The sequence below is a fragment of the Helicoverpa armigera genome, chromosome 5 (assembly GCF_030705265.1).
Source record: "Helicoverpa armigera isolate CAAS_96S chromosome 5, ASM3070526v1, whole genome shotgun sequence".
NCBI lineage: Eukaryota > Metazoa > Arthropoda > Insecta > Lepidoptera > Noctuidae > Helicoverpa > Helicoverpa armigera.
Genome location: NC_087124.1, coordinates 3,342,765 through 3,357,910, shown reverse-complemented (window position 1 = coordinate 3,357,910; position 15,146 = coordinate 3,342,765). Strand labels below are relative to the sequence as shown.

At 34.4% G+C, this 15,146-nt stretch overlaps 2 protein-coding genes across 2 annotated transcripts in view; one reads left to right on the top strand and one right to left on the bottom strand.

Moving 5' to 3' along the window:
* LOC110384560 (uncharacterized) overlaps positions 1–15,146 on the top strand; it is a 434,794-nt gene that overhangs the window by 295,322 nt on the left and 124,326 nt on the right. The window lies entirely within an intron of this gene.
* 5-ht2b (5-hydroxytryptamine (serotonin) receptor 2B) overlaps positions 1–15,146 on the bottom strand; it is a 117,174-nt gene that overhangs the window by 16,819 nt on the left and 85,209 nt on the right. Inside the window, exon 5 of the mRNA XM_021345868.3 lies at positions 10,970–11,168. Coding sequence (XP_021201543.3) covers positions 10,970–11,168 — 199 coding nt within the window. The remainder of the gene's footprint in view (positions 1–10,969; positions 11,169–15,146) is intronic.

The following is a 15,146-nucleotide window of genomic DNA, read 5'->3' as shown; positions in this document are numbered from 1 at the left end:
TGAGTGAGTCAGTCAGTCAGTCAGTCAGTCAGTCAGTGAGTGTATAGTAAAAATAGCGATTTTCTGACGTCAATATCTCAAGACCTACAATAGGTATATTAATGAAATTTTGTATTTTAGATAAGTGAGGGGGTCTCAACAGATACTTGAAATTTGATATGCGTAAATAAAATAGATTTTGAGTTATAGGGTGTTCGAATTTGGCCCGAAATGGTTCGTGTAATATAACCCACGGCCGGTGTGTCGCTTTTTTTGCTCGAACTTGGCGGACACACTGCCGTGTGTCTAGATCATCATAATGTTTGCAGTTGTTGGTATACATAAATTACCCATATATCAACACTGTAAACATTATGGTACGCATTAAAATATTGAGTATTGAAAACCGAATTATTTTTAAAATGGAAACATCAGTTCCTGAGGTTATCACGTTCAAACATACTCTTAATATTTATAATATTAGTATAGACTTATGTGTTAGATAGCTTATTAACTTATCTAAAAAAGAAAACTATAAACTCCAGATACTCTCTCCAGATAGAAGTACATACTCATGTACTTCACGCAGGACACGAGAAAAACCGCGTGAAACAGCTAGTAATACCATAAACCGATCCCAACCTTATACAAAGGTTGTGAGGATTATGGTTACTGACATATTAAGCGTTTAAACGCTTTACGGAGCTTGAAAAAACTTTTCCTGTGTTCTTTTTTGCGAGGGAAAACTGTTCGAGCCGGTTGAAAGGCAGTCTACAACAGGTAGGTGATTTCAATAACCTGGCAACTTTTTTATATGTATATTGAGTGTGTAAACTTTTGGTATCGATACTCTGTGGTGGATTTTTATAGCTCAATATGTACTCGTATGCATTCACTTTGTGTTTAATGATATGATATGAGCATAATGTCTTCAAAAAGGATATTTAGCCACAGCGGCTGTTTTTGAAGAAGATCATGATCTGTGCAGGACATGACATAATAGGGTAAAATAGTTTGAATAGGACACAGGTGCGTTCTATATCCTCTCACAACCGATGAAAAAACGTTTTAGTTGAATAAGCGTATGAGTAATGAATATGTCAAAAATAATATCTAAGTAAGGTGACAAGTAAAAAGCATACCTATTTCTTACCTACGTTTCTGTCTAGAATATCAATAGCCTAATAAAAATATTTACGCCCGTCACCATGGCAACGAAAGCCAGCCTATTCGATAAAATACTAATGATATTGCGTGTATATTTAGTTCAGTTGTCATCGATTAGAATAATAGTGGGTCCACACGATACAGACTAAGTTAGTACAAATATCTGTACGAACCTTAAGTTTGAGTAAAAATCTAAGGAACCGGGGCTTAGGGATTGTTCGAAAGAGTTACCGCGGTCCTGGTACATAAAAGGCCTTCGAAGGAACATGATGGGTTTTAGTCAGTAAGAGTCTGACACTCCCTCACGCTACTAACCCACAGCGGGAGGGGTCATTTGATGATTTCCCATAAAAAACGGTAGGAATGGAAAGTTTGTGTAAAAATATGAAGTCTGTCCCGACTTATCATTGGCTCAGACTTTTGTATGCACCGATTTGTTGCGCTTACAAAATTCTATGAAAGTCTATTTGAAGTTGGTATCGTGTGGACCCAACACAAAGTACACGAGCGTCGATCAGTTGGCCTATAGAACCTAGAATAGTTGTTCAAGGCTATTGTAATGAACCGTTTTGATGTGTGAGCACGATTCCCTCCGGTCCTTCATAAAGTATTGAGTGGACTGATTTTTAAAGGGTATTTTTATTTGTTGACATGCCTTAATAAATGCTTTTTATGTAAGATTGACTGGGTAGTGGACTAGAAAATACCGGAGGAGAATGTAATAGTAAAATATGAGGGTTGTAAAATTTTTTTGTCATTCCAAAGCTACCTTCTTGTCGTCAATTTTGTAGTAGGCAATCTTTGATACACACTGTATGATGGATGCAGGCACAATTTTTCAGCCTGTAGGTATTATAATATATAGGAAGTCTGAAAATCGCTGTCTCCTACTACAATCTGTCTCTCTTAGATTTCCACTTGTATCTCTAAAGCATAAGATTCAATTTCGATTGACAAATACGAGTACCTACAGTATTATACTGGCCTCTATACATAACGTTACCCATCACGCGTACCTTCATTTAACAAACCTTTTAACAATACCACAAAAATGTACAAAAGCAGTCTGTTAACACTAAAATGTTAATGGAACATTAAAAATCTATTAGTTTACATCGCTTGTCGAGCCAATCCATTTAGGGCTGACGGGTAAATTGATGAAATTCGTTAGTGTTCAGTTTGTACCGGAGCGACCTCTGCAATGACAGATGTCAATTTTGACTACTATTGGTACTCAGGGGAATTGAATTTTAAACACATTTTTGTGGTAGTACTGTGGGCCTAGGAATAACTTTTGAAAAGAGATTGGGTATTTTTAATGGAGCATATTTTTTAACCCTGATGCGACTGTATTTTTGTTTTAGTTACATAGTTCAGTAGTCCTTAAGAATTTATAAAAAACTAGTACATATTTTAAATATTTGATTGGAATGGATTATATTATCAATTGAACATATTTTATGTATTTTAGAGAACTCTAAATCGTAATATTATCATAATCTATTATATGTGATCTTATTCTTAAATATCTTTCAGTCTGACACCGTCTCTTTGCAGCCATAATTTTTCAACCAGGGATAGAATATTCTAGAAACTATTTAACCAATAAATTCCCCTTTTAATCTAAGTATAGACTCAAATAGACCGATAGAGTGCTGTTCAATACAAAATAAACACGCGGTAATGTCAAGTGCTATAAACTAGACTTCCAATAAGTCTAGTGCAACCCCTCCCGTGAGGGTAGAACCTAACCCGTGTGGCAGACATATGAATCGAACCACCTATATAATATGTAACGGAAAAGTTTTACTAAGGGTTGTCACACACTGTCACCTTGTGACGCCCTAACTGGGGACTTCGTTGCCTATTTGCAAAAACAGTGTCTTAGACATGACAAGAAGAATGAAAATAATTATTGATTGCTGTAGCTTAGCTGTAGAGTCAACCTAAATTGCTGGTTTGCTAGTTTTTTATCGATATTTTAATGAGAATAACAATATTCGGAAAATTGATTAAGTATACTTTCATATGGAAGCTACATATGTCGAAAACGATCTATGTATGGGCCCCAAGTAATATCGGTGCGTGGCAACTGGCAGTGTGTGATCCACCTTAAAGAAACGTGTTGCATTTTAAAATGTACATAAATAGTTGCGCCAACAAATATGTTTGCGTAGTTCTTTAGATTTGCAAAAGTAAGATACTTTGCTGTCAGAATTTCTGTTATATTTTTGTTAAAACGCATCATTGAGCATTTTTATGTACCTACCTAGGCTGCCACTGAACATCGTCAAAGTAACCATTTAAAAGTTCTCATAATATAGGTATTACAGTTAAATCCAGCTTTTTCAAAAGGTTAGTATTTAGAACAAAACGGAGGTGTATTAATTTAAAAATTCAAGGTCACATTAATGGAATACTTGCGTCCGCCATTCGTTGTTCGGGATCAAATTCCATCCTGACTCAAATATTTGTTGAAAATACCTTCCAAATTCACCAACAGGCCAGTCAGGGAAATTCGGCTTGTGATTTTTTTATCTAAGTATATACCTACTAATATAATACAGAGGAAACATTTTTGTTTGTTTGCACACTAAAGGTTCCGAAGCTACAGAACCGATTTAGAATGACAGAAAAATTATTTCACTGTTGGGAAGCTACACTCTACCCGAGTAACATAGGCTATATTTTATCCCGGCACAGGCAGTAGTTCCCAGGGACGCGTTTGAAACCGCGAGAAAACTGCTAAGTATGTAGTTCAATTTTCAATTTGGGCCTTAATCATCCGGTTTGTTTTTACTCGTGTACCTAATCTAACGTTTGTATTCTACCAAAAATGTTAATACTTCATGTAACACCATATTTCAAGGGAATAAACGATTTATTTTATTATTTTTACAAAATTGAGAATCTATGAAAATCGCTCAACCAATTATATCCACGACAGTACCTACATACGTACATGTTTGGTCGTATTCATATGATTCGAGGCATTTAGCGTAATATGACATTTGGTTAAATGACAAGACATTTACATAAACGATGCGCGGATAAATTGATCGGCCCGATTTGAAGGGTTAACACGGTTTTTAATAGCTGTACGGAAAGGGTTCGGGTTTTATACGTGTTTTTAGGGTTCCGTACCTCGAAAGGAAAAAACGGAACCCTTATAGGATCACTTTGTTGTCCGTCTGTCTGTCTGTCAAGACCCTTTATCTTAAGAACGCGTGGACGTATCAAGCTGAAATTCACATGAAATACTCGAGTCTATTGCCCCTTTAAGCTGTGAAAATATCAAACTATCAAGCCAATCAAAAGATACAACCGATTATGTCGATATTTTCAACAAATTTTCGACACTCGCAAAGGAATCAAAACCTACAGGGTACTTCCCGTAAACTCAGAATCTTGAAATTTGGCATGAAGCATTGTCATATAATGCAAATATAGGAAAAATTGCGAAAATCAAATTTTTTTAGTTATATAATATAATAAAAATATTTTAATAAAATGAAACTTACTACCTTATTTCTCACGAACGAATAAAGGTACCAAATTGGAATTTATACCAAATACCTAGGTCTATTGTCCCTTTAAGCAATGAAAAAATCAAACTTGTAAGTTAAAGCGATCAAAAGATACAGCAGTTTTACCGAAACCTTAGACGAATTTCCGTCACACGCTAGGGAATCAAAACCTACAAGGTACTTCCCGTGAACTCAGAATCTTGAAATTCGGTACGAAGCAACGTTATGTAGTACAGATAAAGGAAAAATTGCGAAAATGATAAATTTGAAGTTACATAAAATATAAAAATATTATTTTTGCTTACATGACATAAAATGTTTTATTAATTATTATAAACTTACTACCTACACTTTTTCACATGAACGCGTAGAGATATTAAAGTTTTGAATAAAAAGTGAAATTAATATCAAACACTTCTTAACACGTTCGCGTGAGCAATCTCATTTTTAAATGTTGGTACTGTGGCGCACCTTTTTCGCACACAAAATTAAACCAAGTCTTAAGACGTCCCGCCGTTATACGTAGTCTTATAATCTGTGTTATGTGGCGCAACGTTATTTCACGTCCGACGTCTATAAACGTTGTCGCCACCACATAGGTCTGACATGGTCCGTCAAAATAAATATGACAATCTAGAGGCCGTCGTACGACGTTGGGCCTTTTCATACTTATATCAATACGACGTTGTAAGACGTTGCTTACGCGAACGTGTTAAATATAATTGCCTCTCATTTTATTTCATAATATTTAAAAACTTCAAAAATCAAAAACTATCCTAGTAAAACAAACAACTAAAAAGCGTCAAAAAATTCGTCCCCATCGCTGTCAACTGGGAGCGTGCCCAAGAGGCTGGCAGCATTACCTCGTTGGATCGCCATGCTGATTCTTTGTCCGAGGTAATAGCCAGCCTTCTGGTCACGAGAAGCGTCAACCAGCCGCCTAGAAAGATCTTTAAATAGAATGTGGGCATTCGGACCCCACGAGCCGAGGGTTTCAACCCCAAACGGTTCGAAAATATAGTTTCGGACAAGGCCACTATATTTCCGCCGCTTGAGGTTCTCCGCAGCCGCCTCTAAACTGTGAAAAATTTTAAATCATTCAAAGGTCATTGGGCACCTTAGTATGGAAACCATACCCACGGCGGATACGAACGAAATATAGCACAGTACCTATAATGATAAAGTCTCTGATTTACTATGGCATTAGTCGCATCAATGTGAACCATGGGAATCTAGAGCAAATCAGGTGTAAACATCAAATATTTTCCTCATTTCAATGGGGAATTTAAACGACCACGTTTGACAAATTTAAGAAATCATTTCTTTGTAGTGAAAGAGTATACTCACCGTTTATTTCCATTGTCATCAGGTGAGGGTCTGATGATGGAAATCCTGATAAATCGAGGGCAACTATCAGAAATTGTAGGCATGCATAGGATTAAAACTTGATTCTCAGATGTATGTCTGGTGATTCTATCAAACAGTGAAGGTCTAGAGCTTATCTGATGATGGAGACGTGAGAAAGTCGATAGAACTCCCTAACGGTATGTTTTAGTTACGTCGTGTTTGGGCTTATATTATTCGTATTGACGAGAACTTTTCACAAAAGTTAAAAATCAAAAACCTGAAACTGGGGCTCGTTAGGTGGTTAATCCCTCAAAAATAAAAGATCCCATTCCTGCAATGGCTGCTTTAACCCAAGTTATTAGTGAATTCTCATCACCTAAAATAAGCTCCAACACAAGGTTACGTTATAAATTGTAAAGGAGTTCCCATAACTATATCTGATCTTTGCTATCGATCCCACAATGGCAGTCAAACCTATCTACGTGGAAAGTCTTCGCCAATACGAATAAAATAAGCCCAAGCACGTGGTAGTTGCAACATACCGTTCAGGAGTTCCATCGACTCTCTGTAGTCTCCATAATCAAATCAGCTCCAAACCTTCACTGTTTACCAGTACCCTCAAAAATCTGTCTGGTTATGACTCGATGCGTGCCTACAATATTCAAGAGTTGCCCTCGATTTCTCAGGATTTCCAGATCCTCATCAGATCCTGATCATCCGAATTGGCATCTTCCTTCTTTATGAAAAGTCTTTAACAATAAAAACTAGCATTGCAACCTGTACAATCCTCTGAAACTGCTTGTCTTTTATATTTTTCAAACAATCCTGGAAATTCGTCTCCATGGAATTTTAATAAAATATTTATAAGTATTCAAAGAAACGTCATACCATTCTCCACAATTTAAAACTACTTTGATTCATGTCCGCCACTTTTTACAAAGCGGGTCAGATATGCCCAATGACCTTTAAGACATATTTAGTTATTTTCAATCATATTTCTGAAAGATGACTATAAAATGTTGTATATAAATAATATATAAATAACTTTAATAAAATAACTTTTACAAGGTACTGGCCTACTATTTTAGTTATATTATAAAATAAAAAATATTAACTACTTTGACTCTCACGAAATTACCATAACTATGATTGTTCTAAACTGAACGGTTGGCCCGAGACTCACTTTTTATCTATACAGGATTTGTACGGAACCCTCGGTGCGCGAGTCCGACTCGCACTTGGCCGGTTTATTTTATGATGGGAGCGGAATGTCAACGAGTGATAGATAAAAGTTGTGTTGCTTGCGGGCTTTCCCTATATTCTATGTATTTGTTGTTTTGCATACTAGATATAGTAACATTACTTGGAAGGCTCGCCGATTCTATATTTTTTGTAAATTATCAGATGTATAGAATATTTCGGCATCAACTTTCGGTCATGATAAGGCAGGTAGAATTTTGGTAGAATTAAGCTGAAAAAAGAAAGTCTAAGTATGGTGTCTAACAATGACGCAGTATAAAATATAAACTTTCTCCTTTTAATGTACATTTCACCAATGAATCTACTAGAAATAAACTGCCTAAAACATCATTCACGTTACTCCAATACAAACAAAAATTATTTAAAAAAACGCTTTTTTAATAATTTATACGGATTCGACGTTGTATGGAGCAAATGTTAGTAGAGTACCCTTTCAGAGGACACATATGGGTTTGCTTTCACATATCAAATATAAAAAGCTTTTATCCGATTAATATTTGTCCGTGGCTATTTTTGGTTCGTAACAACTTGGTCATACAACGAGGTTTGATATGACAAATGAATGACGAGTGTCAAAATTATGTCACTCAAGCGGATTAAAGATTTAATCATATCATAATGATATTACTTTTAAAATTCAAAGAAAAAAAAACGAATTTATTATTTCTAATTATTGTTATAGGTATTCAGTTACCTTATTTTTTTGCATCTTGGCTCTTTAGTGAAAGTAATTTAGTCTTGTTTTTATTGTTTGTTTTTCTTTCTATTAAAGTGAACAAAATTTTGAGGCCGTAGTTTATCAAAATTATCCATCTTTGTTTTTTTGTAGTAGGTAAAGTAAGTTTAAGTTTTTGTTGCTGGGGAGTTTGTTGCGCCACTTCTTCTTCCCAGCAAAAACACATAGGAAGTGGTGAAGGGCGGGCGTTTTGGGGACTGTCTTTTGTTTTTGACGTTCGAAAAGTGCTGATTTATCAGCCTAATTTGAATAAACGATTTTGAGTTTTGAGTTTGAGTTTGAGTAAGCCTCAGCTCATTACATATACAGAGGCACATAGCTTTCTAAATGGTAAAGGTTAATTTTATATTTTCATTGAAGTAGTATTTGTTTGTATGCATCGTACAAAACGGCACACATCCGACTCAAACTCAACCAATTTTTTCCAACTTTAAATATCAATTTTCCACCACTACAACAGAGACAAAAGCTAGCCTTTTCCCGGTTAAAACCTTTACGGTAACCAGCGACACTTATATCCGGGTACATGATTACACTGCACACAACTTGCAGTATAGTCGGGTATACACGTACGGAAATTGTGGTAACGTTTTGCGATACAATATCCTGCATCGAATGTGTCAATGTGAAAGTGGCTTTATGTTGAGAGTAGTTGGGTAAGTTTTTGTCTGTTTGTTATGTGTTTAAGTTAGGTATGAGAGTGTGAGGTTTAAATTCATTTCAATTAGTTTTATTGTTTGTCGGTTATGAAAATCGATTTTTATAAAAATTATATTAACGATAGAAACCTCGACAAAGTGGCGAACTCTAGCCTTTGTCCATTAGTGTTTCAGTTGAAATGACCGAACGACGAGGTGCTAAGTATATCATGTAGTTATTAGTTCTGTTAGCACCCTTAAGAAGCTTATTAATAGCTTACTTTAGGGCTAACCGGCCGCGTTTTCAAGATGTCTTGATATAGGTATCTTAAAAAAAATGTTTATGAGCTACATAAGACAAAAATATTATCAAGCAAAACATTCAACTTTAAAATTAAAAATGATTTATTCAAACCTCAACCATAAACGCGGTTATGGCTGCCAGAAGATCGTAATTTTCTCCAATATTAAAGGCATTTCCCCCTGTCCTTAACAGCCTAACAAACTCAATATTTTCATAACCAACTTTATAATCAAATTAAATTGTAATGAGATCGAATTAATTGAAGATTTCTGATGGTAAATAACTTTGCCGCCGCGAAATTCGGTTAAGTTAAAATTTACGAAATAGCTCACAAGTTGCTCCTTTTAATTGCAAGTCATCGAGTGAAATGAGTTTTATTGATGCGAAGAATTCTGTATGGGTTTCTGACAGTTTTAATTTAAATACAGGGTTTTTTCGTCGACGGTTTCAATTTCAATGATAGGCGCTTGAATTTTTTCCTTTGCTTTTTTTTCGTGATTTTCTTTGGTATTTTACACATTTTTGGTGATCATATTGGCTTATTACATGAATTCATTAGGTACCTAATACATAGATGTACAGGTACTTTTATGGTACATTTTTTACACAGGCCAGTATTTATAGACGATTTTTGAATGAATTGGTATTTTTTTACTTTAAATTCATACTAATGATGTTTCAGTTTTCAGGTTTTTAGCTAGCAGAGTTTCCTGCTGACCTTTCTAAATCAGCTCAGATACTGCTGATCCCTCAATTCGTAGTTATATCAGCTCTCTAATCAAAATCGTAAGGGATTTATCTTAAGAGCTTTTTATACCCCATAAGCAAAGATAGCCGACGTTTTAGGGATCTTGAAATTACGGGACACATGATCATTTAAATTACGCAACATATTTTTTGAAAGCCTTTTCAATCCTTTTGGCTTCGTATTCCAAATCCACTTATACTGAATGGAAATGAGAGTAAAAGGAAGCAGATAATTTACACGCAGTTTTTTTGTTGACTAATAAACTGAATTGGAATGAAAATAAAATTGTATGAGATGATAAAAGTGCGGAACTTTTGAAAACTAGATTCTTTTATAGCTATAAAATGAAATTTTTAACTCAATATCGAGGTTTAGAGTAGGAGGTGGAGTAGGTATATGGATACACTTAGCTTCCTTAACACACAATGAACATCAACATCATGAGCCGTACGAATAATGTCCACTGTTGAACATAGGCTTTCCCCAACGCTTTCCCAAAAAGACCGCTTAGGCCATCTTCCGTCCAGCGCCTACCAGACAATCTATTTTAATCCTACGTGTACAATCAGAGATCATTTAAAATCTAAATCCCATTAAAATGAGGCCTCACTCATTGACAGTCGTTCTAATCTAGGGACCTTTTTACTGACAATGAATAACCTTAAAGCTAAAATTAACACGTTATTGTTAAATTTCGTATTATTCCTAGCTGAATATTAAGGTCTCTGATATTTCAGCCGGGTTTTGGATTAGAAATCCAATTTATTTGAGCCAAAAATATACGTTGGATCGTGTATATTTTGTTAGCAAAGCGGTACAAAAGAAATAGGTGTTGAAGAGTGTTAGTATGTATATAGATTGTCAGATTGTCAACCGTAAATAACCTCACAGATACCTAATGGTATGGTATGGTTGGTCGCCGTGCGAACCTAGATTTTTATTTTTTTATAAAAGAGAAAAGTCATAAAGTATTGTCAAATATGTATTAGAAACTATTCTACGTGCAAACTCACAAACCAGCTCCAAAAAAGCTTGTAATGTTACAAGGTACCAAAACACATCCTAAGAGTTTCCACTTTCGACCGTAAGACCAGTTAGTTTTAGTCGACTAATATTTTGATCGAGTTCTTTATCAGTTCTGCGATGTATAGAAGTGCGCAGGTATCAACCGACTAAAAAGACTTTACCTTCAAACAGTTTAGTCTGCAGTTTAAATCACTTAGAGTTAAAGTTTAATCTCTAGTAAAAATAAGGTCTCCTTACCTATAGGAGGAGCTCCAAGCCATCCGGGAGCCCAACCAGCGCCCAGCCCTTTCCTCTGCCGCGCCAGGAGTTGAATGGTCAGCGCGTACGTCAGCAGCATCACGCCAAGAGGTATGTAGAACGATATGATAGACCCGATAGCCTTGTACAAGTTGTCGGGAACTTGGCACGAACCATCTATGAGGACTGAATCTGCATTCTGTGGAAGAAAAAGAAAGAATTTAAAAAATACGGAATTTAACTAAAAATATAAAAAATGGTTTATGTGAGGTAGTAAATGGATTGCAAGGTGCTAAGCGAATATTGCCTCTCATAGACACCCGAAACGCCATATAGATATATTTTTTTCATCGGCATATAAAAGAGAGACAGCCCAAGAGCTTATCTATTGCGCTTATCGGAAACTGAGTTTTCGTTTTAACCAGAAGACGAATAAGCAAAGTAGGTATCGAATAACGCAACGATAAAATATTAATTACTGAATTATTAAGAACGAAAGATAAACAGGTCAAACGTATACCCAATTATTTTTAATGATAAATGTAGCCGATAATTGCGCAATTATCCATTTATTGTAATAGTTATTTCAAGGTGCGAAATTCTTATAGATTAATAAGTATTGGTTCTATTTACAACAAAAATATGTACAGATTTAGTAACAAAAAAATATTATAAACGATGTATTCTTAACTTGAATAAAAATGACTACACGAGCAAAGTCACAAGAAAAACCTTGTTCATCAAAATATTATTTACTTATTCTCATATTAACATTTGGCAGATTATTTTCTACATGGCTGATATTATTCGTAATCCTTATTGCTCAATATAGAACTCGGTTCGCTTTCGGAAACATTATCATAATATCTAACTGTTATTGTTATCTTACGAGTTCGCTAATATCTTTATATTGTAAGAGAAATAAGTATAACAGTCGATATTCAATACAGATAGTTTTGTTGTTATTATGTAATTAACTATCATTAATAATCCACTTTTTAGTGGTCGCCAAACGCAATTACTGTGCCGTACCGCTACCAAATACCGCTTGGGCAAGTAAGATGCATAAAGCAGAATTTGGAGAGATCAGATTAGATTAGATGTTTGATAATTGCTCTCAACGGTAAATCTCTCACGAAATTTTAATTAATTATGTGATTAAGAAATCCACAGTGACAAAAAATGCAATATCTATGTATAATATACTGGGCTTAAATTATTGACTCTTAACTAATGTACATGTAGCTGAGTATAGTGTGTGAGTACATATAATACCTTTGCGTGTATATTTGATTGGCTCGGGATACGCTTGGCTGAGTTACATAACAGTAATGCTCATTTATACGAGCCGATATAATTGCCTGTTGAATGCAGGCAGCCAGCACTTACTACAGATTATTTTTATACAACACTAGATTCTGCCAGCGGTTTCGTCCACGTCCACGTCCTGAGATAGTTACGTCCAGAATTCTTATAAAAAGTAGTCTATCTCCGTTTACAGGAATCAACCTATATCTGTGTCAAATTTCATCTCAATCAGTTTAGTCGTTTTAGCGTGAGAGCGTCACAAACAAGCTCACTTGCTCTGTCGTATGTATAATATTTGTAAGGAGTTTTCCATTAAAGTGACGATAAGGATGTGAAGGATCAAGGTTGTATGACAAACAATATTATTGTATTGTTTCTTTCAATTGAAGGTACTCTGTGAGAAATGGATATGTTTTTGCTGTCACTGTACAAGTTGTGTGAATGTTAGCGACGTGTTAATAACATTCTTATTTCTGTTTTGACACATGGAAGTGAGATTCCGTTTAGTAGTATATAGTGCTATTAATGTTACAATATTTTTTGTTTATTTTTTGTGAAAGATACTCACTTTTAACTGTTAAACTAGAAACGATATTATCATGTTAGTAGTCTGTAATCATAGTCTTTATTCCTTCCCGTATTAAAAAAAAACTACGTTTGTTCATAGTTACGAATTTAATATCAATCCCAAAAGACAACTTTTGCCCAACCTTTTACACTAAACCCTACTAATATTCAGCCCTTTGTATTACATAGTAATAGCAACCGTAATACCATTAGCAAGGCATAATACCCAACTTCTATGCCTCCACTAAGAATCTCCTAATGGAAAAATTCAATAACCCTTTTTCCCTGGTCATCAAAAACGTTGAAACGCCTGTTTCAAGCTAACGAGGCCGTAATGTGAGAATTTTCTTAACTACGTTTCAAGCACTACACTACAAATTTTTTGGCGACCGACAGTTTATTCGGGCTATCATCTATATAATATATAAATGAAACCCGCTTTCCGTTGTCACGACATAACATGAAAACGGCTTGACCGATTTGGCTGAAAATTAGAGGGGATGTCACTTAGACCCGGGAGAAGGTTTTAGGAATTTTTGTCACCATCCGGCTACGGGACGCGGGTGAAACCGCGGGGAAAGCTAGTATAGTATAGAAATCAATAGTTCTACGCACGTAGCGACGATCAAGTACCTAAGCATGGCCGGTATCAGACCGACTAAAAACTTTGATTGAATTCATTATTTTATTTTTAAACTACCATCGGGCCAACTATCGGCAGACTGTTTAGTTTACAGTGTGCGGATACTCTTAGGCCTTCCAGCTTATACCTACTAATAATACAATCAATCGTTCTATATTAAGAAAACCTTTTACATCTCTCTTTTAAACGAGCCAATCAAAATCCTTCTTTAACACCCTAAAAATAAGACTTAAAATCCAGTGGCAGGTTACAAGTTTCAATTAATTTCATTCATTACAATTTCAATTGTTAATCGTGTGCCATTAACAATAGATTGTGCGTCTTTGTGAGTAGTATCGTTGTATTAATACTTCATTATAGAGCTTTTACTGTAGAACAATGCAAGCTATAGACTTTTAGACTAAGAACTTTAGGTGTTTAGGGCCTTTAAGCAAGCTAATCTTTCTTTTCTAATTGTTATTTCTACCAACTCAAAATTCAGGTTGCATTAAAACTGTTCTTTTTTTCATCTACTAATACTATAGTTATAAACATTATTCTTGACTTTACATATGTCTTTGACCAACAAAAGAGAAAATATGTATATCAATAATCGACATTATAAACAAAATAGTTACATATTATGAAAAAAAAAACTTTTGATCTTACAATAAGAAATGTAAAAAAAAAAACAAACCAAAGAACTCTAAATCACAAATAGACATTTCAATTTATTTATTTTGACAGCTTATTTTATGGCCTGAAACTAAATCGCCTGTAAAACTTTTTGTAACTGAACACCATTTTAATTTAAGACTACACTCATTTATATTATATACCTCTGTATATTATAAATATATTTAAATATTATATATTAATATTTTTTAAATATTATATATAAATATTTATTTATTATAAAGAAATAACTGAGGAACTTGAGGAAAAAATATTTCTCAGTTGAAAAAGCTATTTTCTTCCTGAGTAACATAGGCTATATTTTACCCCGATACGGGCAGTAGTTCCCACAGGACGCAAATGAAACCACGGGGAAACTGCTAATTAATTATAAATGACTTGAAAATCAGCGGCTGTCTCTAATTCAATTAGTAATCGAATTCCATTAAATGAATCAAAACAAATATCTTTGATGAAATGGATAAACAACTAATTGATAAACAATTCAATTAAATTGATATTTAATGTTTTATGCACTGTCAAAGATTAATTGTTTGTAAACAAAATCAATCATAGTGATTGAGAAAGTTACTGGTCGTCAATTGATCTGAACTTTAGTTTCTGATTGGCCAGGGTAATTAATTAAAATTACTCTTCAATTAGTTTGAAAACTACTTTATATTTGCTGCGTAGTATTGCAATAAGATTGAATTTCTACTCGATATTTTATTTTGAAGGACGATTTTTCAATCGCCAGATAACTTCTACCTGAAAAATATGTTTGACATTTTGACAGATTTTGAATAGAAAATATGTCAAACTGCAATATTGATTATTTTTATCATTTATTAATACTAAACAAGATTTTAAAATCTTATAATTATTAAGATATTATATAAAGTTATTATGAAAACAATGAAATCATTATGAAATGCGTAAGACTTTACAAATTCATAAAAGATTTTACGCCATCTGAAATTCAAAAGCAATTGTCTCTCAGAGTAT